This window comes from Sinohyriopsis cumingii, chromosome 6 (assembly GCF_028554795.1).
Source record: "Sinohyriopsis cumingii isolate HCF-2022 chromosome 6, ASM2855479v2, whole genome shotgun sequence".
Taxonomy (NCBI): domain Eukaryota; kingdom Metazoa; phylum Mollusca; class Bivalvia; order Unionida; family Unionidae; genus Sinohyriopsis; species Sinohyriopsis cumingii.
The window spans coordinates 140,943,400-140,971,092 of record NC_142966.1 but is presented as its reverse complement, the minus strand read 5'-3'; the positions used below and the strand labels follow the sequence as shown (position 1 = coordinate 140,971,092).

Genomic DNA, 27,693 nt, shown 5'->3' with positions numbered 1-27,693 from the left:
TCCATCTTTTGTAATGCTGAATTTAATTGAGCAATCGGTCATACTTTGAAATGTTTCTTGAAGGATGATAATCACTGGAATTTGGGGTCAGTCGAGGAGATACACTTAGATAGAGATATATAAACGTATCTGATTTAACTGTGCACACATACAAACCATTCTGGGTACGAGATTATTAAGATTAATGTTGAAAAGACTAAACTATCACGCATCTAATTCAGTTCCAGTTTTGTTTGAAAAAGACAGTTTTGTTGTATACTAATCAAATTAGCACGTACCTTGAGTCGGTAAGGTATATATTTGACACAGTTATATAATATAATATACACGTTACGCGTAGCTTAGTAATTCGGATAACTTCATGAGTTTTTTTTTTTGTTTTTTTTTTTTATTTTCGGACATGTAGACAATTACATTATTTTATTATTGTTGTTTTGGTAATTTTATGAAAAGAAAACAGTTTGCTCAAGAATGTGTTAAGAATGAGTGAAGACACAGGCCTTGGTCTGCAATAGAATATTACGCTGGCAGTTCAGGGTCAATCTTGTTTTGTTCTACCGAATACTCCTAATAAACGGCTCATTTTGTGATTGCGTGTCTGGGTCTGTGCAGTTTGCAGTTGGATTGAACTTATAAGCGAGTACATACGGCACATGTATATGTAAGTAATATCGTGTCATCTAAGTGTACAAAAACGATAGAACAAATGCAGTCTAATGGATAATTCATCGTCTTCTCGCTATCTCATTTGACAGTATACTTTAGTAAATCCTATTATACCGTGCCCATACAAGTTTTTGATAAACCGTAACGTAAAATTGGTACAATCTAGATAAAGTGCAAAACATTGCTTCTCCTTATGACTTCATATTGTGTGAAAAGCAGGACAAGCGGAGATCGATCGCAATATAGAGACTGAATTGTATAGTAATGGAAAAGAGTGTATGTAGTGTGCCGTTTAAATCACAGTTCTACCAGTCTGAGAGGTTTCTTATTTAGCCTTTACAATTCTTTTTTGAAAATGTATGCTTGTGAGATTAAAATCGTGTATACTCACCAGCTTTGTATTTCAGATGCTTGTATTTAACCCTTAGAACTTTCCACAAATTTAATAGTTATTGTAAGAATATGATTCTTTATAAAAAAAATATTTCTTGTTTAATTAAACGTATGTAAAAACTAGAGCTAACGCGAATAACCAAATATTTGAATCAGACTACTTTTCAGCGAGTATTTAGAAAGAACATCAGTATTTGAATATTTTTTGTTTACCTTCCGAGTACTGCAACATTTTTATATAAGAAATAAACAGGCGATTTATAAACCAAGAAACACTGAATTATTCCAAATTGAAAAACTTCAAACCCGCTAATTCGTCTGAAATTCCAATTTACACTCATATGGTATCCATTTTAATTCTGAAAGACCCTGATAACAAAAATATAGCCATTTTATTCATTGTTATTCAGGCGCTTTTGATAAGATAACCTCTGATGTAGAAAGCTGATTTTAAGTTAGCATGGTATCAGCTTCCACTCCTTATTTTCGTACTGTGCAAATGGCTTGATTTTGAAAAGCAAATAATTTCATTAGTTTTCCTACTGATATCCTAGAGCTATTCTCTCCAATATGCTTGTTGTAGGTGTTGCAGACTTCACCTTATAGCTGTCTCGCTTTCAGAAGTACTTAATAACTGTAGAGCGGAACTATGAGGATCAAATATATGTTGTTACGTTTGTATGATTTAATTTTAGTTGTATAGCAGAAACATTTTACATTGCAGGCACGTAAGCGGCTCTTTTTGAATATGTATCATGCATATCATGCACAAGAGAGTATTAAATTGTACTGAAATCGCACATAAGCCACAATCCCCCACCCCCACCTTCCATATGATGAAAACTGAGCTATTTTCAACGTGTACATTACATGTTCTCAAAATAGTAATAATGTTATACTCAACATATTAACTTATGTTATACTCAACATAGTAACTAATGTTATACTCAACATACTAACTAATGTTATACTCGATAGAGTAACTAATGTTATACTAATAAGCAATGGTATACTTAACATAGTAACTAATATTATACTCAACATAATAACTAATGTTATACTCAGCATAGTAACTAATGTTCTACTCAACATAGTAACTAATGTTATACTCAACATAGTAACTAATGTTATACTCGATAGAGCAACTAATGTTATACTCAACATAGTAACTAATGTTTTACTCAACATAGTAACTAATATTATACTCAACATAAAAACTAATGTTATACTCAGCATAGCAACTAATATTATACTCATCATAATAACTAATGTTATACTCACCATAGTAACTATGTTATACTCGATAGAGTAACTAATGTTATATTCAACATAGTAACTAATGTTTTACTCAACATAGTAACTAATATTATACTCAACATAAAAACTAATGTTATACTAGTAAGCAATGTTATACTCAACATAGTAACTTATGTTATACTCAATAGAATAACTAATGTTATACTTAACATAGTAACTAATGTTATACTCAACATAAAAACTAATGTTATACTCAGCATGGTAACTAATGTTATACTAGTAACTAATGTTATGCTAGTAACTAATGTTATACTAGTAACTAATGTTATACTCAGCATAGTAACTAATGTTATACTAGTAACTAATGTTATACTCAACATAGTAACTAATGTTATACTAGTAACTAATGTTATACTAGTAACTAATGTTATACTAAAAGACAGGAAAATTAAACATAACACAGTTATTCTTGAGTCGCCGCTGATACATTTGACAGTTTGAACAGAGATGGAACATATCAAGTTCACAGAGGCCAGACAGTAAAACACTGACCAAATCTTATAAAACCAGACTAAAGAAGCATGCGAATCTGTTTAGTGATAAATTTTTCCTTCATTTTGTTACAAATGAACGAAATGCACTGTTTTGTTTATGTTTCTTTCACATAATGCAGCATTTTAAATTTAAGTTGATTTTCCGTATTTTTTTAAAGAATACTCACTCGCACAAGGCATATCACATCTGTAAGATGAGCTGTGTCCATGTAAAGGTGTTCTTATTTATTTAGTAAAGTAATATGTTGTTTGATGTTCTTTTGATAGGATTTATTTTTGTTTTGTTTTGTTTATGCATTAATTTTTCCCCCTGTTTTTTGTTTTGTTTTGCTGATTTTGTTTGCATTGAACCAAACTCTCAAAATAATTAAATAGTACAGATTGATGAGCCAATATGTATATTCTCTGCATAAAGCCCATTATTTAGTTATCATTTCTCTAATTGGATTTAAAAACAAGAGACCCAAGGAGGCATGCGTCTTCATCCATTTTGGACGGCACATCAGAAAAATGTATCCAATATTGAAAGGAACCTTTGTCAAGATAAATTTTCAAAGTTGGTCAAACTGTTCAGCATCTTTTGTATTAAAAAAAAGTTGCACAAAAAAACATTTAGTGACTGATTGCTACCGTTTGTTAAAATATGAATGCCTTTTACGCCAGAATACTTTCTGTAGAGTTTTGTCTGAGTCTGTTTATCAGAAGAAATCGATTATATGACTTTCTACTTTTAGCATATATGGTTACATTTGACGGGGGTTGACATCATTTGTGTCGGAATGTTTTCTGTAAAATTTAGTTAAATTATGTGAGTGTTTTTTGTGAAGAAGTCATTTACGGGCTTTTATATGTTTAGCAACGGCTCTAATATTTAGTGACGCATTAGCGTGTTTAGCAACGGCTGTTAATGTTTAGCAACGGCTGTTATATTTAATGACGCATTAGCGTGTTTAGCAACGGCTGTTAATGCTTAGCAACGGCTGTTATATTTAATGATGCATTAACACCAGTTGCACAAATTTGAAAGCCCTCTATGCCAAAGTGCCTGTTGCCAAATTTGGTGAAATTCAGTCGATTGGCTTTTATGAAGGATTCGTTTAACATTTTATATATTTTTAATAACGGCGACTATATTTGACCGCGGACTAGCTTTAGTTGGACACATTTGAAAGATTATTTATGCCAATAATCACAAATCTGTTATTAAATCTGTGAAAAGGGTAAAATCCTCTACTCCAAACACCACAAAGTAATTAATTCTCGTGATTCGAAATTTGTCACCTCAAGGTCTACATGAAAGGTGTGTTATACTATCCGTGCATTTTATCATTAATTTACACCACCGTGATTGCATCAGCAATATCTCTTCTTCAATACAAATAACTTAAGAGTCATGACTCGACGTATACGTTTGCAATATAGTAAGTAAATAATATTTTTTTTTTTAAATGAACAAACTTTATTTCCCAAATGCTCCAAAAAGAAAATAAACTTCATTTATGTTAACTTTAAACTGCTTTTATTGTGGGTATTAATTTTGATATGCATAACGACCCAATAGTCGCATTCACTTTGATATAGACCGGAAGTGTTATCTTCCTAAGAAGTTTTAAAATACACGTTACACGAAGCAACGGAAAAACTTTAAGTAAAAGTTGCTATTAAAAACTCAGCAAGGTACTTGAATCTTACAAACGGAAAAGATTGGAATGTCTTCTTTACCTTGTTCGAAGTTAAGAGTGACGCTGATTGGCACGAGGTTTTCAGGGGTCTGATTTCGAACCGCGAGAGTTAGCTACCTTGAGTTTTCCCCTTTGTACAGATAGAAAGAAGAGCCAGTGATTACAATGTTTCTGTTAAGACTAGTAAAAGTACGTTTAACGGTTCTGAAGAAGAAATCGTTAAATAGTTGTTGTCATTTTGGTGATGTCGGTCATATTTGATATAAAATCATCAAGATGTACGTATAATAAAGGCCTTAATACCATAATGCGTTATGTAAGGTTTTATAACATTCCATTCAGCAGTTTTGGTGTAGGCGTCGTTTGAATTTTTTTTATTTATGTTCTTCGCAAGGGCTACCAAATTTAATTGCGGATCGGCATTATTTTTTACACATATGAAATGCCTTTATGACAGTATGCTTACTGTAAAATGTAACTAAATTCTGTTCAGCAGTTTTGAAGAAGTATTTGTTTTAAATGTTTTTCTGTTTTTCAGTTATGGGGACCAAATGTTTGATGGTAAATCAACATCATTTGTACAATCTGAAAGTCCTCTATCAAATATTGTCCCATTTTTGAGAGGTCTTTTAGAAGAAGTTATTCAAAAATATTTTTTTCTATTTTTAGCAATAGTGGCTACATTTGCCGGAAGATTGGCATCTTTTGTAAAAAATATAAGGGTACTTTGCCAGGATGCCATCTGTAAAGTTTGGTACAATTTACTTCAGCGGTTTTGGAGAAGGCAGTCATTTGAGGTTTTCTAATTTAGCTGCGGCGGCCACATTTGAAAGCGGATTAACACCGTTTGAACCAAGTGCAAATACCTTCATGCCATGATCCTTTTTATAAATGTTTTTTTAAATATATTTTTTTTAAAATTCTATTTGTCGGTTTTCGAGAAGAATTCGTTTACAGTTTTCATTTTTTCCATTGTTTGTTTTTACATTTAGTGACAATCGCTTTAATAAGTTTTGCATACTTTCTGTCAACTTTGATAAAATTCTGTACTACGGTTTTTTATGAGTCGTTAAAAGCATTAGTTTTGTTATTTTTGTATAGTAATGAAGGATATATTGATGATATAGATCGGCATCATCTGCACTAACAAAGAAAGCCCTTCATGCGAACATATCCTGTACTAAATTAGGCGAAAAGTGGTCGCGCTGTCTCATAGGGGTTAAAAATAGCAATTGTTTACATGCGCACGATGGATGCATGGGTATACCATAAGCTCTATTGGTCCTAGGGTAATTTAAAACATGCAGACATCATATTCTTTTATCACACAGTCAGCCACATACTATTTTCAATTTGGTTTTCATCCGCACATTTAGAATAGCAGAATCCAGTTGTTGACCGTCGATTTTGTTACCTATGCAAATTTCCAGCAGTGTACGAGTGCTTTGCGCACTGCAAGCGGAACTGAGCATTTTAGAAAAGTTGGTTACATCTTTCAGATATAAAAAAAATCAGCACAAAGTTCAATTGTATTGGCAATTTAATTATTAATTGATCGATATTGATAATATAAGACTCATGATGCACGAATGATTAACGTCAAACATTTCAAAAAATCACAGGAGAGATTTAGAACCGCTAGACCGTCCTGGTCTATAGGTATGTGGAACTGACGCTAATGTCCGTAGGATTGTTTATCCCTTTTCTTTAAAAACAAAACAACAGAAAATGGTAGTCTGCAACATCTTTTTAACCCTTAATTGCATCTCATATTTTGTTCATTTGCGAAAATTTCTTTTAATCAGGACATTTTTCAGTCCACTTTTTTGGTTCAAGAAGAATCTAGTCGATGCAACAGTGCCGAGGTTTTATAATACCAGTATGCGGGATGCACCTACGGGTGTGCGTCTATATAATTTTGCGCTTACTATCTCTGACAATGCTCAGTCTGCGGTGTTAGGTATCTTCTCTGTTTTATGCATAGTTATCCTGCGTATCCATGTATGGTGGCATCTAAAGGACACCGTGTTGCTTTCGAATTGAAAAGCGTTGGTCATGCTTATTACAAAATATCAGTGTCAACAACTCAACCATTTTCGTCATCCAGACACTAACTTTACAGGTTTTAGGACTAGACTCTTCACTGCATATGAAGCCTGTCTGGTTTTTGCAAACACATACACAATTCATTAATGACAGAATGAAGTAATATAAGAAGTATACGAAATAATAAGTAATATAACTCATTATACTGAAACCATAGTGCATTAATATGAAGCATTATGAAAACATTTAAATGGGTACGTCGTAATTTAAATCATTTTCATTATTTAAACTACATGTTGCTGTCTGAGAACTAACATGCCAGCTGTAGAAGACAAAAAAAACCAAAAAAAACAAACAATTTTATATTAAAAAGGAAAGAAATAAGGTGTGTATACATTATGATCAAATAAAGTCATATAAGCATTAAATGTAAACAAAATTAATACTTGCAGAGTAGTCAGTTGCGGCTGTTTGACAAAATGTAATCAGGGTCATAGAGAGCGATCACAGGCCCTGGGGTAAGAAACACCCGGGCCTCTCCAAGTTCTTGTTCAAACAAAAGTTTTCTTTTATAAAATTAAAAAGTGTTGTTCGGATATATCCCTGGTTACCCTCCCCCCCCAGTCGGCCCTAAATGTAATTTCAATGAAATGTTTAATAAATTCATTGAAAGATAAGGGTCATGGTTAAATCATTCAGTGTGAACGTTAAAGCTCCCAAAATTAATAAAATTGCTTGAATTTCGTATAATTGTATGATTAGTTGTTAGAATGTAGATATAAAAAATACCACATTTGGATAACTCAAATAATGATTTGATTTCTACGTGCGTCAATATTCCGTGAAACACTGACATTCTAATACAAAATAAAATTTCTTCTCTCTCTCTCGTTACGAAAGCGTCATGTTCTGTTTTCATATGCTAGTGCTTTAACCCATCAACCTTTCGTATCATGGAGCACACAGGATGATGTTTTTATTTTAGTTAATGCTACTTGAACTAAAAATATTCTTACACTAATAAAATAATCCCTCTGGAGTTTTAACGTCACTAAATGGAACGTCCTATGAATGGGTATAATACATCTTTTTGATCATTACTGCGGACAATGGCAGTTTAAAAAATAACGGTAAATTAAGATAATAAATAAGGGGACATCTCTGTAGAACCACGTATTAAAGATCATTCAACATTTTATCAAAACCAGCACATTTTCTAGTTTTAATCGCTGAATGGCTATGGAAATTTCGTCACTATTTATAAATGTCACTTTTGATAATTCTGTAAAATTTCATGAAATACAAATCCTTTTTTTTCTAAATATACACTCACTATAAATATGGAGTACGATGAATAGAGTGATTGGTGTAATATGTGTCAGTTTTACTGTTTGTTCTTCGTTTAGAGATGAGACCACTGCCATTTTCACAAACGGTTTCCTGGCTTTATTTCCGGTCACAAATACAACGAATAAAGTTGTGATTGTACACCATAATATTGATCTGCAATTTTTTATCTTTGCCAGTAAATTTGATATGGATATGAGAAAACAGTAGTGAATAATATGAACCTGTATGAAATAGAATCATTCCATTCATTTTTAAATGATTTATAATATCAGTTTGTACTAGTATATTTATTATTTTGTTGTGTATAGAAAAGTTTTCAAACTGACAAAAAAATAAAAATAAAAATAATAATAATAATAATAATAGTTATTATTATTATTATTATTATTATTATTGCAATAATCATCATTTTGCCTGTGGCCATTGTAAGTGTCATATGCACACATCTCTGAGAGGTACACACAAGGGCAATTACAGCAATCGAAACGAGATCCATCACCACCCCACCCATATAGTTTTAATCGCATATGTTTTCATTTTCAGACAAAAATGAAGTAATCAGACAAAATCAAGAAAAAGTTCTGACAGACGATGAAAATGGTATGTACATTTGAAAATGATAATATTAGCATATAAAAATGCATGCAACTACTGTTTTATTGTATTTATGGCAGTAACACCAGTATTTTTTTTTAAATAATGAACATAAAAATAAACGTCTACGCCTCTGTAAAAGGACAATCTAGTCTATCTTTTGTAAGGACTTATTTTATCACAGAGGTTTAGGACAGATGTTACATAAGCTTACCTACTTCCGTTTTACTAATATTGTTCATATTTACCGTGTATACAAATGTGGGAAGATGAAATTGAACAAATGTAAAATATTCATTCATTTAAGAATTTTTCTTTTCAGAAGTCTCCTCTCTGGTGATAGATTTGGTCAGTGAACCCGCAAATATAAATATTGAAGCACCCGAATACCAGCTTAATAATGTGGATGGACTTCGTGGCCCTAAACAAGGTGTATCTTACATACATACATACATACATACATACATACGCACAAAAATATGTTTATTTATACCTGGCATGTTTAGACATAATTTCAACTTCACTATGACTTTTTAGGAGATATTCCTTCAAATTGCAAGTGTCTGATAATTGTACATTGTTTTACAATAAAATCTGTGCTAGCCATTTTTACCCCGTCATATATTGTATCAATTAGTTTCCATGATTAGTAGCCATTTTTACCCTGTCATGTATTTTAGCAATTAGTTTCCATGATTAATAGCCATTTTTACCCTGTCATGTACTGTAGCAATTAGTTTCCATGATTAATAGCCATTTTTCCCCTGTCATGTATTGTAGCAATTAGTTTCCATGATTAATAGCCATTTTTACACTGTTATGTATTGTAGCAATTAGTTTCCATGATTAATAGATTTAGATTTCTAAAGCATGTTCTGACCGTATCATGGCAGTTAGTCGAGAATTGGGAGAACAGGGGAAAAATAAAACTCTTAAGACCTCCTGGTCTTAGCCTTTAGTTTCATGGCGAAATCACTTTTAGGATCAAATAATCTCTAGAAAGAAAAAATAGTAAGAAACAGAGACATTAAAAGTTACAATTTTATTTGAATGATAGATTGATGAATGGATGTATTGGTTGGTTGATTGATTTATACTCAGACGGGAGAGGCATGAAGTATAAATGTTCCCAGAAATGTACATTTGCTTACATTTACATTTGCTTATCATACTGTTAACTGGAGTGGAGATTTCAAATTTAATATATTTTATTTTGTCCAATTTCAGACGAAGACGTATGTTCTCTATCACCCGAGACAGGCAATTGCAGAGCGTACTTCCGCCGATTTTACTATGACCATGCTATGGGCGAGTGTAAACAATTTATTTATGGTGGTTGCGGCGGAAACGGAAATAACTTCAAAACAATAGAATCATGCAATCAAAGATGCAGCGGAAATCGGGCATAGCAAGTCGTGTCCTTGCCTTCTCAGTTCCTTGTGTTTGTTCTTGAGATTTTGAAGTTTTCTTCAAACTGTATTAAAGAAGAAGCATATGGGATCCATTCATTGTTGATTTGTCAACCTTGTTCATATGTAAATACGTTACTTATCATTCTAACATGATTCAGCGATTTTCTTAAATCACAGTGTAAAAATTATACTGTATGCCAAATAATGTTAATGTGTGAAAAATACAGTTGCTTAAGTTTCTGGCACTTTTGGTTATGTTAGTTTCCTTTATCAAGAACCCATGGTTTTGTCATAGTGTGTGTGTCTGTCTGTGTGTGTGTGTGTGTGTGTGTGTTCTTTCTGGAAAATGTTGATCAGCTGCGGATGTGCATTCTGCACAGTGCAGTGTGGACAAATAGGTATTATATTTACCGGTTATACTCCCTTATAAGACGAGTCAAACTGCAAACAACAAAGATCCTGATCGACCGTAGCACAACACGCCTGGATCCTATGGTCCATGTTGTTTATTCTACTAATTACTCCTAAGAAACTACACTAACCCAGATCTGGCGGCGATAATGTGCCGGCAGATCTGGGCCTGTGTAGTTTGTAGTTCGACTCGTCTTTTGAGCTAGTACATACGGTGCTAGTTGCCGGTTGCAACGTTCGGCACAATGTGTGGTCTGTTCTCTTAGAGCCATTTAAATTAACGTTTTATTACCAAATTTAGCTTAGGGAAAAAATCAGCAGCGTTTTTCGCTTGAAATTTTCTGATAAAATTGAACACTTAAGAAAATGTTGTTAAATGGTAATGGATATGAATCTTGTAATCGCTTTATAATTTCTGTATGCCAGCCACGCCTGCCTTACAGTGCTGGGCAACATTGAGTAAAAGAATTTTGTATCCAACTTATATGCCGATAAATTAGCCTTTCACCCGTGACGATATTGATTTGTGGGGTTGACTTATCGGCCTAGTGCAACTATTGCCAGCAGTTTTATTTTAATGGGAATTCGATCGACAAATATCGGGAATAATAAAATCAATTGTTAGCTACATACGGTACTAATAAATTATATTTATCTCCGTATATCAATCCGCCCTCTATCACAATGTAGCATTTGTACACGAGTAGAAGTGGTTGGCTAAGTTGTATTCACAACTCGCCTCACAAAACCAGAGCATCCAATAAATAAGTGTATTTTTTCTTCAGTATTATATAAAGAAATACAAAAATGTATATGTGTTAGTTTTAGTCAGATTTAGCTCCCCTGAAAAGTACTGTCAACCATCTTTTAGGCCAACATTTCTGTAAGTACTATTGACTGAAATTGCAATTTCTTACGTCTTTAAAGACTGGGGTCTAGAAATATATCTAACTTTCATAATATCAAATAGGGGAACACGCCCGGTCCTAGGATGTGCGGGGTCTAAGGCAGCAAGCGATGGGCAGGGTCCCAAGCAAAAAACTGCACTGCGGAGTCGATTTCCTGAAAGCGCGGGGCCCAAGGCGGTTGCCTTGTTCGCCTTGCCCTAGGACCGGGCCTTTAGGAGAAACTAGTACCGCTTCAGTTATGCATGTGTGTGCTGGCTGAAATCAGTGATTTGGCGCTGCTACATACAGTGGAAGAATAATATGGAAGCACAAAAACAATTGCGGCACATCATGAAATGCTTTGGTTAAGGAACCGTGTATTTTCTTCGCATGTGTAAAGGAAGCATTATTGCGTTTAATGGGTTTCAGTATCAATGAAGATGACTTTTTTTAATACAAGAAATTATTTTTTTAAAACAAAAATTGGTCTTCTCTGCCATGTTTGATTTCATTTTTCAATAGGCTAATCTTACATTCTCTGCTGAAGTATTCATAAGGAGTAATGGACCAGAAACCGGAATCAGAACAACACAGTAGTTAATGGCTTTTGGTTGGACCCAGTTTCCTCACAGATCATACTTTTTCAGATTATATTTCTACCGTAAGGCTGTTTGGACCTAAAACTTTGCACAATGTCTCCGTGCATTAATATACGTACACCTTGACTGGATCATGCTATATTTTCCTTTGTACGGTTTAAAATCCAATCTGGAACGAGGATAAAAGAACCAGCACAAGAGTGGCAGATGAGATGGGTTGCATTGCGATGCCACGTGTATTGTGACGCTGCTCACGTGGTTCCTAGTAACCCACTACAAGTAAAGAATTCTGGAATGTATTCATATATGTTACATACAATTTATATATTCTACAATAAAGTTGTTAAAGAGTTGAGATTGCAGAACATTTCATCTTAATTTCATTTAATACAGTTCCCTCAAAGTATTATTTTGTTGTTTATATTTGTATGTGGGTTTTCATTGCTTGTTGTTGTTGTGTTTTTTTTTTCTTTCTTTCTTCAGCTGGCATTTTACCATCAAATTTATACGGTTGTGGCAGTGATATTAAGATAGCGGGGTGGGGGGAGGAGTCATCCTGAAGTCTATAGGCTGGATCGCTCTGTAGGAGATAGGCATTACAATAATAATGTTGCCGCTTGAGCTGCTCTCGCTATAATACTCGTTATACACTTACAAAAAGAAACCTAAATGTTTTATGACATGTGGACTACTTTTAACTATTTTTTATGGAGTCTGTTTCTCTCATACATTTGCTAAAGGATAATCCCCCCAAAAAGGACACTTATTTAAAGAAAATTCATTATGAAAGCCTCTACTATCATATAAAAAGTACCCACTGAACTTGCTTTACAAGCAAACGTAGAAATGTATTTAACGAGTGATTGAAAGACTGCGAGCAAATATTGGCAGAGTATATATTGACGCAAATATGTGAGAGCCGTGCATGAATGTGTTACATTAATTATACATAATTCTTGAAATATGTTCATTGTCTCCCGATGAAAAGAGAAAAATAAAGAAGCAAATACGTTTCATATAGTCTTGTTCAATAAAGATAGTTTTATGTGTTTATTTAATTATTCATTTTCAAGTGCCTTATAATACCAGATCATATTCAGATATACACTTTTCCGACAATGTACACGTTCCTTATTACGATGCTTTTCCATTGCTTTTCCCATCATTATTGGATCTCGCTTGAAACAAACAATTTGATTCAGTTATCGTAAGCTGGTTTGGCTTTGTTCGGCTTTGTGGGGTTTAATGCCATTTTTCCACAGCGCATGCTAGGTTATTCGCGGCGGCAAGATGTTTGGTGGAGGAAGAACCCGAAATGACCCTGGGAAACGCAGACGTGAAAACACACTCACAGAGGAGAGATGCAAATGATCTGTAAAAGCTAGCGCCTTAGACAACTCAGCGACCATGAGTCCCCTTTCTTTGATTGCATATTAACATTGTTATTTTTACAGAAGAGATACATTTACACAGAAATTCTCTGTGAAGTTAAGAGAGCCGCAAAAAGAGGAAAAATGTCGACAAAAATATAAATTTCAATGTACATTATTTTCATTGATATGTTCCATGTTGCTCAGTATACATATAAACCAAGTTTCTGGTCTCGACAATTCAACAAGATACCAGATAAAATGTGCAGGCCTTTACCACAAATTTTGTATCTTTGTTTTCTGTTTTGTTTTTGTTTTTTCGCTTTCTTTAACTGCCACTAAAGCGGGCATCCGGTTGAACATAAAACATGTCATTCCACTCTTAGGGAACGGTAAGGAGAGGAGAAATTTAAAACAATCCTCACTTAAATTTAAAAATACGGGCCAAAATATTATTTATTGCAAACATTGTAGACAGCACAGTTCTTTTGGTAGTTAGCACACATTTTGCATTTTTGTCTCTCTGTCTATTTTCCTGACTGGCAAAGTTTCTTAAAAACAAAACCTGAAGAATTACCATCCGCATTGTTTGGAAAAGATAAGCTTAGTCTGCTGCATTTAATTTCTTTAAAAAAAAAAAAACATTTCCATCTTTGGTCCTTTCTAGAATCATTAAATTGTAAGCAGACAAGAAGTACAATGTATTCACAATACCCAAGTACCCGCCGAAATTGTTCCGACTACACACGATTATGTGTGAGGAAAGATCCTCCCTTTGCACACCGAATCACCGTCATTGTATGATCTTGAGATCCTTTTAGAGAGACACGGTACGACACGATTATGTGTGAGGAAAGATCCTCTCTTTACACCGAATCACCGTCATTGTATGATCTTGAGATCCTTTTAGAGAGACACGGTACGACAAGGGTTTGAGGAAATATTAATAAATCTGTATCAGAACAGAACAGACTTTTAATTTTCATATCGTTCGAGTTATTTAATCTTTATTTCACCAACATTCAAAGTCATCTTCTTATTTCTTGAAACCATGGAATATGTAATCAGATATTTCCAGCCACAGAAATAGTCGTGCAAGTAAAAAGAAAATCCAAAGAAGAGAAATCGCATACTCGTAACTTTACTGTTGAATGTTTAATATTCTCCCTTTCCCAAATAACTATTATTATCATCGTTGTTGTTGCTGCTGTTTTCATTGTTTTTGTCTCACGCTGTTGCTGTTATTGATGCCGTTCTGCTGCTAAAACTTTTTTGTTATTGTTGGTACTATTCTTTTAATACTTGTTATTGTTGCTGTTGTTCTAATTGTAGTCATCCAAAATCATCAAATAGCGCGGTTAACTGATGCGGTGAGTGGTGTATGATAATTTTATGTACACAGATAAATCTTTGTGAGTCAATAGAAAGAAGTAAAATAAATTATTTTATTTTCACTCTAAATTTATTCGTATCTTTATTTCTTCAAGTATTATGAATAAAAGTGTCAATAATGTCAAGAATACAGAAAAAATGGATCGCTGTAAAGTCAGTCTTGTAAGGTCTCTGTCTGTCTGTCTCTGTCTGTCTGTCTGTCTGTCTCTCTCTCTCTCTCTCTCTCTCTCTCTCTCTCTCTCTCTATATATATATATATATATATATATATATATATATATATATATATATATATATATATATATATATAAAATCACGTTCATTCCTTAAAGATAATCACTCACTGCTCTTTTTCTTACATTGTATTTTGGTCACTATTGTCTACCATTTATGCATCGTTATACTAATTTCATGCCATTTACCAGTACTACTTAACTAACCAAACTGTTAAACACCTACACTGACCTATATGTATACAGGTATGAAAACGTACAGAAATAGACAAATGAAAGCGACTGTCTGCTCATAATATAATCATATCAAGGTCATAAATGTATGTATGTATGTGTGTATGTATGTACGTATGTATGTATGTATGTATGTATGTATGTATGTATGTATGTATGTATGTATGTATGTGTGTGTGTGTGTGTGTGTGTATGTATGTATGTATGTATGTATGTATGTATGTGTGTGTGTGTGTATGTATGTATGTATGTGTGTATGAACACTTCCATTTCTCTAAACTCTTTTACTGAAAAGTATTGATACGTGAACACGTTTAACCCAGCAGTCACTCTCTCTCTCTCTCTCTCTCTCTCTCACACACACACACACACACACACACACATGCAAACACGTGCATAATATCCACTCGTACGTCCGTACCTCATTTGTTATCGCTGATGGTGGTGATTCAGGTAAAGTAAGGTAATTTGTCAAGAGGTCATTTTAGAAATTATAATGCTTAAGCACGAATACAATTGACCTATCGCCCCCAGCAAAGACAATCATATCTACTCCTCAGCTTATCACATATAAAATCAAAGTATTCTGTGTTGACACTTACCCCGTGTGAATTAGTAATCATTTATGTTAGCGTACATTCAACATTTAATGAAAGATGACTGAAACAAATGTTAAGTTATGACTGCTTGAATTTCATCTTTAGTGGCATTTGGAAAAGGGACGGACAATCGACCGGAATATCCACAAGTTTCTAGGCATTTGTAAATGACAAGATTCCTTATGTCAGATGCATGATCCGCGGACCTAATTTGCCCTCACGGCAAATTAAAACAACACAGAAATCTGGGCCGAAAACAGTAATTATATTAAAACAATTAGTGCTTGCGGCCCTCGAGTGGTCTTACAAAATGCAATCTGGCCCTTGGCCGAAAATGAATGTGCACCCCTGCCTTATACCTTTTTGCCTGTGACATTATTGGTCTGAGGCCCTTAGGTATCGATCGGCCTGTGTCAAACTTGGACTGATGAAGGCGACCCATTAATGACTAGCGAATGTGCTTGATTCGTTGTATTTACACTTGTTCTTTCCATGCATTATTTAAGCATACATATTTTCAGCTCATCGTTTAAATACTCGTTTATATATGTCGTTTTTATATGTCGTTTAAATACTCATTTTTATATGTCGTTTTTATGTGTCGTTTTTATATGTCGTTTTTATGTGTCGTTTTTATGTGTCGTTTAAACTCAAAGATAAGTAACAGATCATCGTCTTATATGTAGTTTGTCTGTAGCCTTCTTCCCTTTTTTGTGGAAAGAGTGGGCGATGACACGATGAACGTGCGAGTTGTAGACTCGACGACTAGTTCATTTTTCTTCACTTGAGAAAATAAGTCTCATTCAGAAAACATTTTAGTACCGTAGTGTGTTGTTTCGAAATTTGACTGTTTAACATTTTATGTTTTGCGCTGAATAATCTCACTAGTGTCCATAGCACACACACATATGCGGATTGTAACACACACACACACACACACACACACACACACACACGTCTAGTCTACCTGGGGTCACAAGGCAATTTACTAGCATTATGTGTTTCTGGCATAGAACAAGGCCACATTTTAAAGACCTATTTGTCAGTCTAGGATTAACACGAAGTATAACAGTAAAAAGTAGATTGGCGAAGAATGTGCCAGTAAAGAAAAAGTAACAATGCCGTAATTTATGATACGTATATCATGTAATTTGTGATACGTATATCATGTAATCTGTTATACGTATATCATGTAATTTATGATACGTATATCATTTAATTTGTGATACGTATATCATGTAATTTGTGCGAGACATATGATATGCTTCTCTTACTCAAGCGCACATGAACAACGCCTTTACTCTTTTCTTTATTTTGGAATGATTTGAAACCTATTTTAGCTGAAGGAAACAGGGGAGTGTCTGTAGAAACCTTAGAATCATTTTCACTGTTGCATGCAGACGATTTAATTGTCTTTGATGACACTGCTCACCAGTTGCAAAATATGCTCAGTAGGTTGCATACATATTGCCTAAAGTGGAAATTAAAGATGAATATAGAGGAAAAAACAAGAGTGGTTGTATTTCGAAGAGGTGGCTATCTCAGAAGTTACGAAAAGTGGTACTATGTACACAAGAGGTAAAGATTGAATCATATAAGTATTTAGGATGCATATTTTCCTCAAAAAAAAACAACATATGGTATATGTGCCAGAAAACGCTATCATTGCAGGCGTTGAAGGCTGTGCATATATTTTAAAAAAGGTCTTCAAATTTTGTCAGATTACCCGTAACTGGATTGCTTCGTCTGTTTGACGGGAAGATAGCTCCCATACTTAATTATGGAGCGTAAGTATCTTGCTGGTGTGTACACATGGGTGAGGTCGGATAGGTATGTTGGACTAGAGTCCGTCAGTGAAACGTAGCACAGAGAACAAATTTTGTGTTTGATTCTGGATCGAATGGATAGCCAGTGTAGGGTACAGAGCAGCGGGGATGTGTGCTCTGATCGTGGTACTCTAAGTATGATCCCAGCAGCTGTGTTTTGAACTTTTTGAAGTTTCTGGAGTAGATATTGAGATGAACCAGACATAATTGAGTTACAATAGTCCAGTCTTGAAAGTACTAATGAACACACAAGTGTTTTAGTGGCATCAACTGAAAGATATTTGCGAATGGAGCTGATGCGACTCAGCTCAAAATATGCAGCCTTGCATATGTTCATGACATGTTGGTGCAATGTGAGAGTACTGTCCAGAGTAACACTTAGGTTTCGTACTGATTGTGTGAATTTAATGTTGGTGTTGCTGATATTTATTATTTGAGATAAAGGATGTGAATGAGAACGTCTTTGTGTTGTGATCAGAATGGCCTCAGTTTTATCATCATTCATCTGCAGCTTGTTACATGTCATCCACGATATCACATCAGAAATGCACCTATCTACACTTTGGATGGTAGCATCAACTTCAGTTGGGTGGCTAGATTTGTAAACTTTTGTGTCATCAGCGTACAATTGGTGAGACACTAGATGATGATCTATGACACTTGAGAGCGGCTGAGCGTATATAATGAAGACAACAGGTCCAAGAACAGACCCCTCTGGAACACCACTACATAGATCAACTGGAGTGGACTGTATTCCATTTGCAGACACAATTTGTGTCCTGTTGACCAAGTATGACTTGAACCACAGTAAGGCTTTATCATGAATGCCAAATACATGCTGGAGACGGTGAAGTAATATATCATGGTCTATTGTGTCAAATGCTGCAGACAAATCAAGGAGGGTGAGGACTGTAATCTTTCCGCTATCCAAACCAGAGAGAATGTCATTAACTACTTTTAGAAGAGTAGTTTCAGTACTGTGGCAAGGGCGATATGCAGATTGTACATTGCTAAAAAGACTGTTTGAATTCAGATGAGATACAAGCCGGGTTAGAACAACCTTTCCTAAGATTTTTTATATGAATGGGAGATTAGAAACTGGGCGGTAGTTCTTTAAATCGTTACAGTCTAGTGATGGTTTCTTCAGCAGAGGCTTTACAATGGCAGTTTTGAAAAATGATGGGAATTCCCCTGATGAGAGAGAGGTATTAATAAGATCAGTTAGTGAAGGCAACACTGGATCTAAGGACTCAAGCAGCAGTGATGTTGGAATTGGATCAAGTTCACATGACTTTGGTGCACTCTTCATCACGATTGTACGTACGAAATCCATAGAGACAGGTTCAAATGCTGCTAATGGTTGCTGCTCAAATTCTGTATCCAAACTGTATAGTGGCGACGAGTCAGTTGAAACTGTGGTGTCAAGGGTATCTCTAATGGTTTGTACTTTGTCACGGAAGACATTTGCAAACATGTCCGGAAGGTCGACTGGAGAGAAGGTAGTTGGAAGTGGTGCAGATTTGTTCCTTGACATTAGCTTGTTAGTAATCTCGAAGAGCTCTTTGCAGCTAGAACTTTCCATGATCTTAGTATGGTAGTGGGCTGATTTCGCTGCATGGACTATATTTGTGACATTCTTCTTAGCGGCTTCATAGATTTGCTTATGAATAGTGAGTCTGGTGGAAAGCCAAAGCTTCTCAGCTTTAAGGCGGTCTCTTTTAGCAGTGCGAAGCTGGTCCCTGACACTGCTATACCATGGAGAACACTTCTGAATTGATACTCTGCACTTGGTAGCTGGGGCATGTTTGTCGAGCAATGCATGCAGGCAGTTATCGAGTTGTTCTGTACCGCTCCGGTGGCCTAGAGGTTAGAGCGTCCGCCTCGGATGCGGGAGGTCGTGGGTTCGATCCCTGGCCGAGTCATACCAAAGACTTACAAAAATGGTACTAACAGCTGCTTCGCTTGGCGCTCAGCATTAAGAAGTTAGTGTTAGGACTGGTCGGCCCGGTGTCAGGATAATGTGACTGGGTGGGACATCATGCTACATGTCTGCGACATGATGCCCCAGTGCTAGACATCACTATAAACTGCCACATTGCAGACATCGTAGCGATATGACTGAAAAATTGTTAAAGCTACGTTAAAAATCAAAATCACATCACATGACAGTTGTTCTGTTGTAGGAGGTAAGCAAGTTGTTAGGTTTGCTTGGATGTCATGCATTAGTTTGCTTCTATTTATCATACGGAGGTTTCTCTTAGTAGCAGATAAAGGTGAAGGGTTAGAGACTGATACGTCAAGATGGCATATAATGCAGGGGTGATCTGATGCATGGTCATGGGATACCAGGGATGACCGTATAATATTATCATCAGGTCTATGAAGAATCCAGTCTAAAATGTGATCATGTTTTTGGGTGGATTTGTTAACTGACTGTTTGAGGTTGAAAACATCAATGGAATCTAGGAGTTTTGATGTGTTTGGGTTTCCGAGACAGTCAAAGTGAAAGTTGAAATCTCCAAGAATAATCAAGTTGCCACCTATCGAATTTCCATACTCCAGGAGATTCGGAAACTGCTCCAAAAAGATAGATTCAGTCAGATTGCTTTTTCTACTAGGAGGAGGGCCGTATAGGCAGAAAAAAATGGACTGACCTTTGCTCCAGTGTGAGTGTGGTTTGGACTAGTTCAAACGATGTGTCGTCGAAATTGAATGTTGTGGTGTGGTGAAGACGTTTGATCATGGAGTTCTTTGTGATGACAGCAATTCCACCTCCGCGAGAGTTACGGGGAGCAGCAGAGGGGGCGAACAGACCTTTGTCTGAAAAGCGTCGAAACGTCGAAAACGAACGATCGAAAATAAAAAGCGTCGACGTATTACTCTGTCGTTGGTGATTTTTTCTGCAAATTACGCCTTAATTGGGGTCATCGCCCCCTCTGCTGCTATTAATCTATCCAAATATTTTATCAAGTCCAATACGATATCTTGTTCTAGGATCGTGCAAATTTATTGTTATAAACCCGTGCGGAGTAGTTTGCGCTCGTGAAAAGAAGTTTCTGAATTTAATTATATCCATGTCACCGCTGCACCAGGTTTGATGAATATTTCACAACGTGTGTGTATCAACTCCATTAAACACAACTAAAATATTACAGTTATCTCTGATCACTTTTGGTATTTGTGTGTATCGTTGAGTAACATAAATAACATCGGTATTTTTATGTCTACCTCGAGAAAAAATCCTAGCTGGATTTGATTGTTTGTCCAGCATCACATCATCGTATACAACTAAATTATTAATAAATCCGTCTATGGAATCAACCGATGGTGCTTCATCAATATCGGTTATAAACTCGATAACATCGTTATCCGCGTTTTCATTAAAATCCTTAAGTACATTATAACATCGTTGATCATCAACTGACGGGCCTACCAAATACAATTTATCCCACTTTAACCATCTCATTATCAGATTAAGTAATAACTGCGTCTTACCCGATCCAGATGGTCCTATGATAATCATTCTGATGAAATTCGGTAGCGCAGGATGGTGTTTAACTGGCTCTCGCTGCCGAGTTGCTGAGAAATCAAATATATCTATATATAATATAACATGAATTTATATTGTTTACGCTGTAAAGTTAAAACTCCAACCACTGATTTAGCTACGGTTATAACAAAAAATAAAAAGATAGCGTATGGTGGAAAATGTTCTGTGTGCGGTAGAAAGAAATTTTCGTTTTTACCTAATAAGCGCGGTGGTGATATTGCTAATTTGATGTCAAAGTTTCCAGGTACTCAGTGGGCTAAATACGCAGGAGAAAAACATCTACCAGGATATAATTATTGCGGTCCTGGTACTCGACCCGATATCAGGCTTGATAATCAGGATCAACCAAAACCAGGCGAGGAACCAATAAACGCTATTGATCGAGCTTGTCATGAGCATGATGTTGCGAATAAAAGCAATCATCTACAACGTAGGCATATTGCAGATGTGAAATTAATTCATGCGTTGAATTCCATAAAAAATAAAAATATCAAAGAAAAATTAGCTAATTGGTTAGTAAGATCCGCGATGAAGGGTAAATTAGCACTAGGGGCTGGTAATATATAAATGGAATCGATTTATTATTCACCAATTGGATACTGGAAGGGTAAAGCAGCAATTAGTAGACTCGCTGATGCAGCAGCGGTTAAACATTCTACTGCTAAAACGTGGTTGTCCAGGCAGGCAATATGGCAAATTTATCTACCGCGTCCTAGGCAAATTCGATTTGCACATTTCAGTGTCAGTGTTCCTAATGAGGTTCATCAAGCTGATATTCTGTTTTTACCACATGATACTGTACGTAGAAAAACGTACAAATACGCGCTAACTGTTGTTGATGTTGCAAGTAGATATAAAGATGCAGAACCGCTATCATCGAAAACAGCAACTGAGTTAGCCGATGCTTTTAAACGAATTTATCAACGAGATGGTCTACGATGGCCACAGCTGTTACAAGTTGATCCTGGCAAGGAATTTCTTGGTCCAGTATCATCGTTGATGAAACAACATAATACTAAAATACGACGAGGACATACTGCAATTCATCGTGATCAGGCAATTGTTGAAAGATTTAATCGAACACTTGCTGAGCGGTTATTTGGATATCAATACGTGAAGGAATTGATTCAGGATAAAAGATCTCGTGAATGGGTTGCAAGATTACCAAATGTGATAGCAGCGTTAAATAATGAGATTACTCGAACAACCAACATGAAACCTATTAATGCAATTACAAAAAAGAATATACCTACACAACAACGTGATTTTCCAGCACAACCATTATTAGGTAATATCACTGTTAGGTATTTATACGAGCCCGGTGAACTTGAAGACGGTACAAAAAGAGCAACTGATCCTATTTGGAGTGTTACCACGCATAAGATATCCACCGTGACAAGATCCTCAGGTAGACCCGCAATCTACAGACTAGATTCGGCTGCTCCTCAACGCGGATTTGTACGTGATTGTTGTTGTTGTTGTTGTGTGGTTTAACGCCATTTTTCAGCACGATAGGCTATACATGGCGGCCAGTATTAATGGTGGAGGAAGAACCCGGAAAACCCCGGAAAGAACCACCGACCCACGAGAAGCTACTGGCAGGCTTTCTCACATGCCCACATTGGCTGAATCTTAGACTCGAACCGCCGCAGACAGAGGTGAGATGGCAGTGATCCGTAACGAAGAGCGCTTTAGACCACTCGGCCACTCGGGGCCCCGATTTGTACGTGAACAATTACAAGTAATTCCTAAGGACACACAATTACCACCCAAATCACTTAACTAGCACCACGACGTCGATTACATTCAAGACAGGTCAACATGATATTTTCTCGTGTATGACCAAGATTGTTATTTTTTCTATCTATGGTAAATTGTCTTGGATCATTTTTCAGATACCGCCATAACATTATACAATTACAACTTGCACAATGATTATTCTGTTGTTGTTTCAGCGCATTAATAAAATCAACATCAAGATCAGAATCGTGTTTTGTTTTTTTAACACACTGTTTATAACCAGATAATTTTTTTCTTATTATATCGCTTTGACATTCATCAATATCATCACTAATCACTGACGAGTCCATGACGATTCGTCTCAATTGAGATATTTTTCTAACTCGAGACACTGCAAGATAAACTAGGTTCGACCATTCGATACGATCATCAACGATCCAAACAACTGTATCAGTAATAGTTAATCCCTGAGATGAATGAATCGTCATCGCTATCCAAGCGTCCACGGGGATTTATCAGCACGTACAGCATCTTCAACAACATCAACATCAACTGCAACAATATCATTCAACACAAGATTCTGTTTCCTTGACTCGATCTGTCCTGGTATATCAACGTCGATATTTTGCCGTCGCGTATCTGCTGGTCGATACCATAACGGAACTGACAACGTTGGAAACTTTTCTCGTTGTAACTGAAACAACTCCCGCTGAAGTGTATCACGAACTATCTTTCTACTTACAACTATCAAATCGTTTGGTCGCCACGTTTGCAGAAAGTCTTTCATGGGTGTTTCTGAAATTATCTCGCGCATTACTTCACACTGTATTTTATTCGGTTGTAGTCTGATTAATTTTTTAAATTCCTTCAACGCTGCATCAAGTGCTCTACAGGAATTAACACCGCGTTGTTTCAACTCTCGCGCGAGTCTATGTGTGGGTGTTAGCACGATCATATCTGAATTCTGAAATAGTTCGATAGCTCGAGTGGTTTTACCAGAACCTCCAGATCCGTTTAGATAAACCGTTTTGTGTCTAGTTATTGGATCGTATACCGATGGTAACAACGAAGTTGTCAACGTTTGATATTTTTTACAGTAAATATCTTTAACCGCAACATCAGCGGATTCGGAATAATCGAGCATATATTCCTTTTTTATTCTCCACGAACCCCACGATGCATAAGTGCCTATGTTTAATTTTTCCAACAGTATTGAATGTTTTTTACTTATATAAAACGAATCAGTAGCAACTCTGACGGCATGCGTAGAAACCTTATTTATCATCGATAATAGATTTATTGAAACATACGCGAGCATCGATGATCCTAAATGAGTATACTGTGGTGACTCACCGTCCATGTAGCTCACAATGGTACCTAGTTTATTTCCATTTGACAAGAAAACTGTTTCTCGACTTATAAACGTGTTCTTGTTCGTTGTATCAGCGATTATAAAATCTAACTCAGCGTCGTCCATGATCAATCTTGTACAATGTCGTCTGTGATCATATGCTGCTCCTTGGGTAAACTTGCCAATTATTTTTCTACCAAGATCCTTCGAATCGGTTTCATCCGAATGTGGTAACCAAACTTCGGTTTGTTTTCGATATGATATAATTGCTTCGCTGATCGTCAGCGATATTAACATCGTGCAATCAAGCATATACCGTAATAGTACTATTGGTGTCCACATTTTTTCTGAAAAATGTTTTCCAAACCAAACATAACAAATTGCATGGAGTCCTTTAGACATTTCGAATGACTCGATACGAGCAAATCCAGTTAGGTCAAAATCCGGTAATGGTCCATTTATCGATACTCGCGTCATTTCGTGCGTCGGATGACCGAATCGCTCAAAATACACAGACCAATCTCCGTATCCAAGAACCACGCTCCGGGATAACACGCAACCATATCAATTGAAATAACATCTCTGTGATTGTATTTAGTATTCCATAGTCCGCCGTGTCCATATTCGACACAACTCAGTATTATGTCATTGAGAAAATCAAACCGAGTTGGTTTCCACGAATTTTTCTTTCTAGCAAAATGAGCCGCAACTGACGGAACAGTAAAACAGTTACTCAATAATTCGTCGGTGTCATCAGTATATTGCAGTGCAAGATTTTTCATTTTCTCGTGAAGAGGATTTGTTCGATAAATAACGCCATTTGGTCTCACAAACTGATCAAATTGATTTTTTTCTTCCACGCAAGACTGAAACAACCATACTGATACAGGATCGTTTTTACTTATTTCGTTAATAAAATCAAACATGTCTCCTGGATAACATTTAACAGTTCGATCTCGTGGAAATATTGTTACTGCGTTAGTCCACGCGTGTGCGTTATGATCAATAATTTCGATCGAAGCTCCTTTTGATCTATATTTTGATTCATACAAAATCTCTCCTGTTATCGTCGCTACGGTTATTGGAAATTTTAATTTTTTTCCCCACTCAGCGACATCTTTAATAGACGCACCGGTATATTTAACCATTTCTCCCCATGTGTTTATTATTTTACGTCTTTTATCCGTTAGACAGTTTCCACGAGTCGAAACGGTAAAATGTTCTGTTACTCGTTCAGCCACACAATTTATTTTTGAAAATTTCATCGGCGCTAGTTTATCAACGCTAGGTTTTTCATTTATCACATAGATTCCATAAATAACCGCGGTCACAGGATATGCTCGTTCATAATACGGTTTGTCAATGCCAGTCAATAGACCTGGTTTGGAATCTTTACTTAGTACGACAGTTTTTTATTACCGTGGACAGGATCATATTTGTCACGGATAATCCAATCATCTGTTTCTGTCAACACGACGAATTTTATTCTGAAGAGATATTTGCGATTATCAAGATAGTTGATGATTATTGCTGCTCGTTTGTCGTTCATCATAGCGTTAATGATATTTTTGTCGCGTATAATCTTGAACGTTGACCAGACACGAGATGCACCATCTGTGTGAAATTCTTTCTTGGCGTCGTGAATTTTATTAATCAAACCCTTGTTTTTTGGATCAACCAAATCTCGTATCGGCACGTCAGGAGATATTCTGTCGAGGTTGAATTTATCCACGCTCCAGGGCTTTATTCGGGATAATCTATCAAATTCGTTCATACTATATTTCAGACAAGTATTTAAATTAAAATATTATGTATACAATGTCTCAATGCAGATGGCTCATGGTGGGTTCATTGACTCGTTGTAATAAATCCTGTAAAAAGGAATTCTGCGGACAACACATGCAGTGCGTTAACCGTGGAAGCTTAGGACCAATACCATGTCTGCGATGTGGTACTGGAGTGCGAGGAAAAACAGAATTATGTGGAAAGTGCGGTGGTAAACGATACACAGAGCTTAAAAGATATTATGACAAAAAAATAATAATAGTGAAAATGCTATAAAATCCGTGGAGGATTATCTAACTAAGTTTTCAGACAAACAATAATTTAAACAAATGATATTATCATATATGGAGCAAAATGAATTTGTCCAACATCCTACAATAACAAACTACGAATCAAATATTCATGGTATGATCAGAAATTGTCGATTGAAAATACGAGTTGGTTTTATTAATAATCATGGTTATCTCATATTTACTGTTGGGAAGAAACATTATCGCTGTCATCGTTTCACATACGAGTGTTTTAACGGATTCATCAAAGACGGTCTTGTGATAGATCACATTGATGGGAACCCTCAGAACAATAATTTATCCAATCTTCGAGCTGTCACACAAAGCGAGAACTCTGCATGTAGTAATACTGGAAGATGTAAGACAGTTTCTAGAAGGGTGATCAAGGCTACAAATACAGAAACCGGTGAAGAGATTATATTTCGATCGATGTATTCAGCTGGCAAATACTTTGATATTAATACAGGTTCAGTACAATTTGTCGCGAAAAAAAAAAATATATATATATATATATATATATATATATATATATATATATATATATATATATATATATATATATCTGCTTTCTCAAAAGTATATAAACAGAAAATCACCTTTCAGTATTGTTAATGAGATAAACTATCATTATTACCTTAAATTATATTTATTACTGGAGACGCTGTATGTCCCCCTTATACTACTGAATTTTTAATTATGCAAAAGGGAGATTACTTTGTAATATATAGTTTTCTTCGTAAATTTCCGATTTTTATGGTTAGTTTAACCATTTACGTCGTAATTAATTACTCGTAGAAGTATATTTATGGTTTTTAAATATATAAACGTATTTCCCAACATACAACATAGCGGATCTGTTACGAGAAATTGATCCGCAGCTAGTAATAACATGCTGCATTCACAAATCGATCTGTAGGTGAAACATCTGTATTCATACCGCTTAGGACCGCTGTTATTGATTCTCAGGTTTGTATTTACAGTCTGTTTAGGACCGCTATTTTAATACAGATATATTCAGAAACCGTTGTTTTAATACAGATATATTCAGAAACCGTTCTTTTAATGTAGAAATAGTTATTTAAATGTAGAAACTATTCCGCTGCTTTAATACAGAAATATTTGAAATTAGTTCCTTTTCAATGATTATTAGCTACATATTAACTTCCGAAACATATAATGTTAGATGAATTCGATAGCTCAATCGGTATCGTATTGGACTGTGACACTCGCGGTCCAGGATCGAATCCCATGACAATTGGTCGGGTGGTTACGCATATTAGCGATTTTTATAATTAATTGGGGCTCCGCCAGCCCCTCTCCGCTCTCAGAACACCCACCTACATATCAACTGGTGGTTGATACATGTTTTTGTATTACCACGGGCTGATTATTGGGGTGGGTGGTTCTGTTGAGCGGAGAAAATGGCCTCATTCATTCATTTCATCTCATTATATATATTTCATTTCATTCAT

At 35.6% G+C, this 27,693-nt stretch overlaps 1 protein-coding gene across 1 annotated transcript in view; it reads left to right on the top strand.

Annotated features, from left to right (window-relative positions):
* The window catches only part of LOC149798131 (uncharacterized), a 31,759-nt gene extending 21,713 nt beyond the window's left edge, over window positions 1-10,046 (top strand). The window contains exons 2-4 of the mRNA XM_089963223.1: window positions 8,492-8,548; window positions 8,865-8,972; window positions 9,770-10,046. Of these exons, the coding sequence (XP_089819349.1) occupies window positions 8,492-8,548; window positions 8,865-8,972; window positions 9,770-9,951 (347 nt within the window). The 3' untranslated portion in view covers window positions 9,952-10,046. The remainder of the gene's footprint in view (window positions 1-8,491; window positions 8,549-8,864; window positions 8,973-9,769) is intronic.
* Window positions 10,047-27,693: the final 17,647 nt, after the last annotated feature.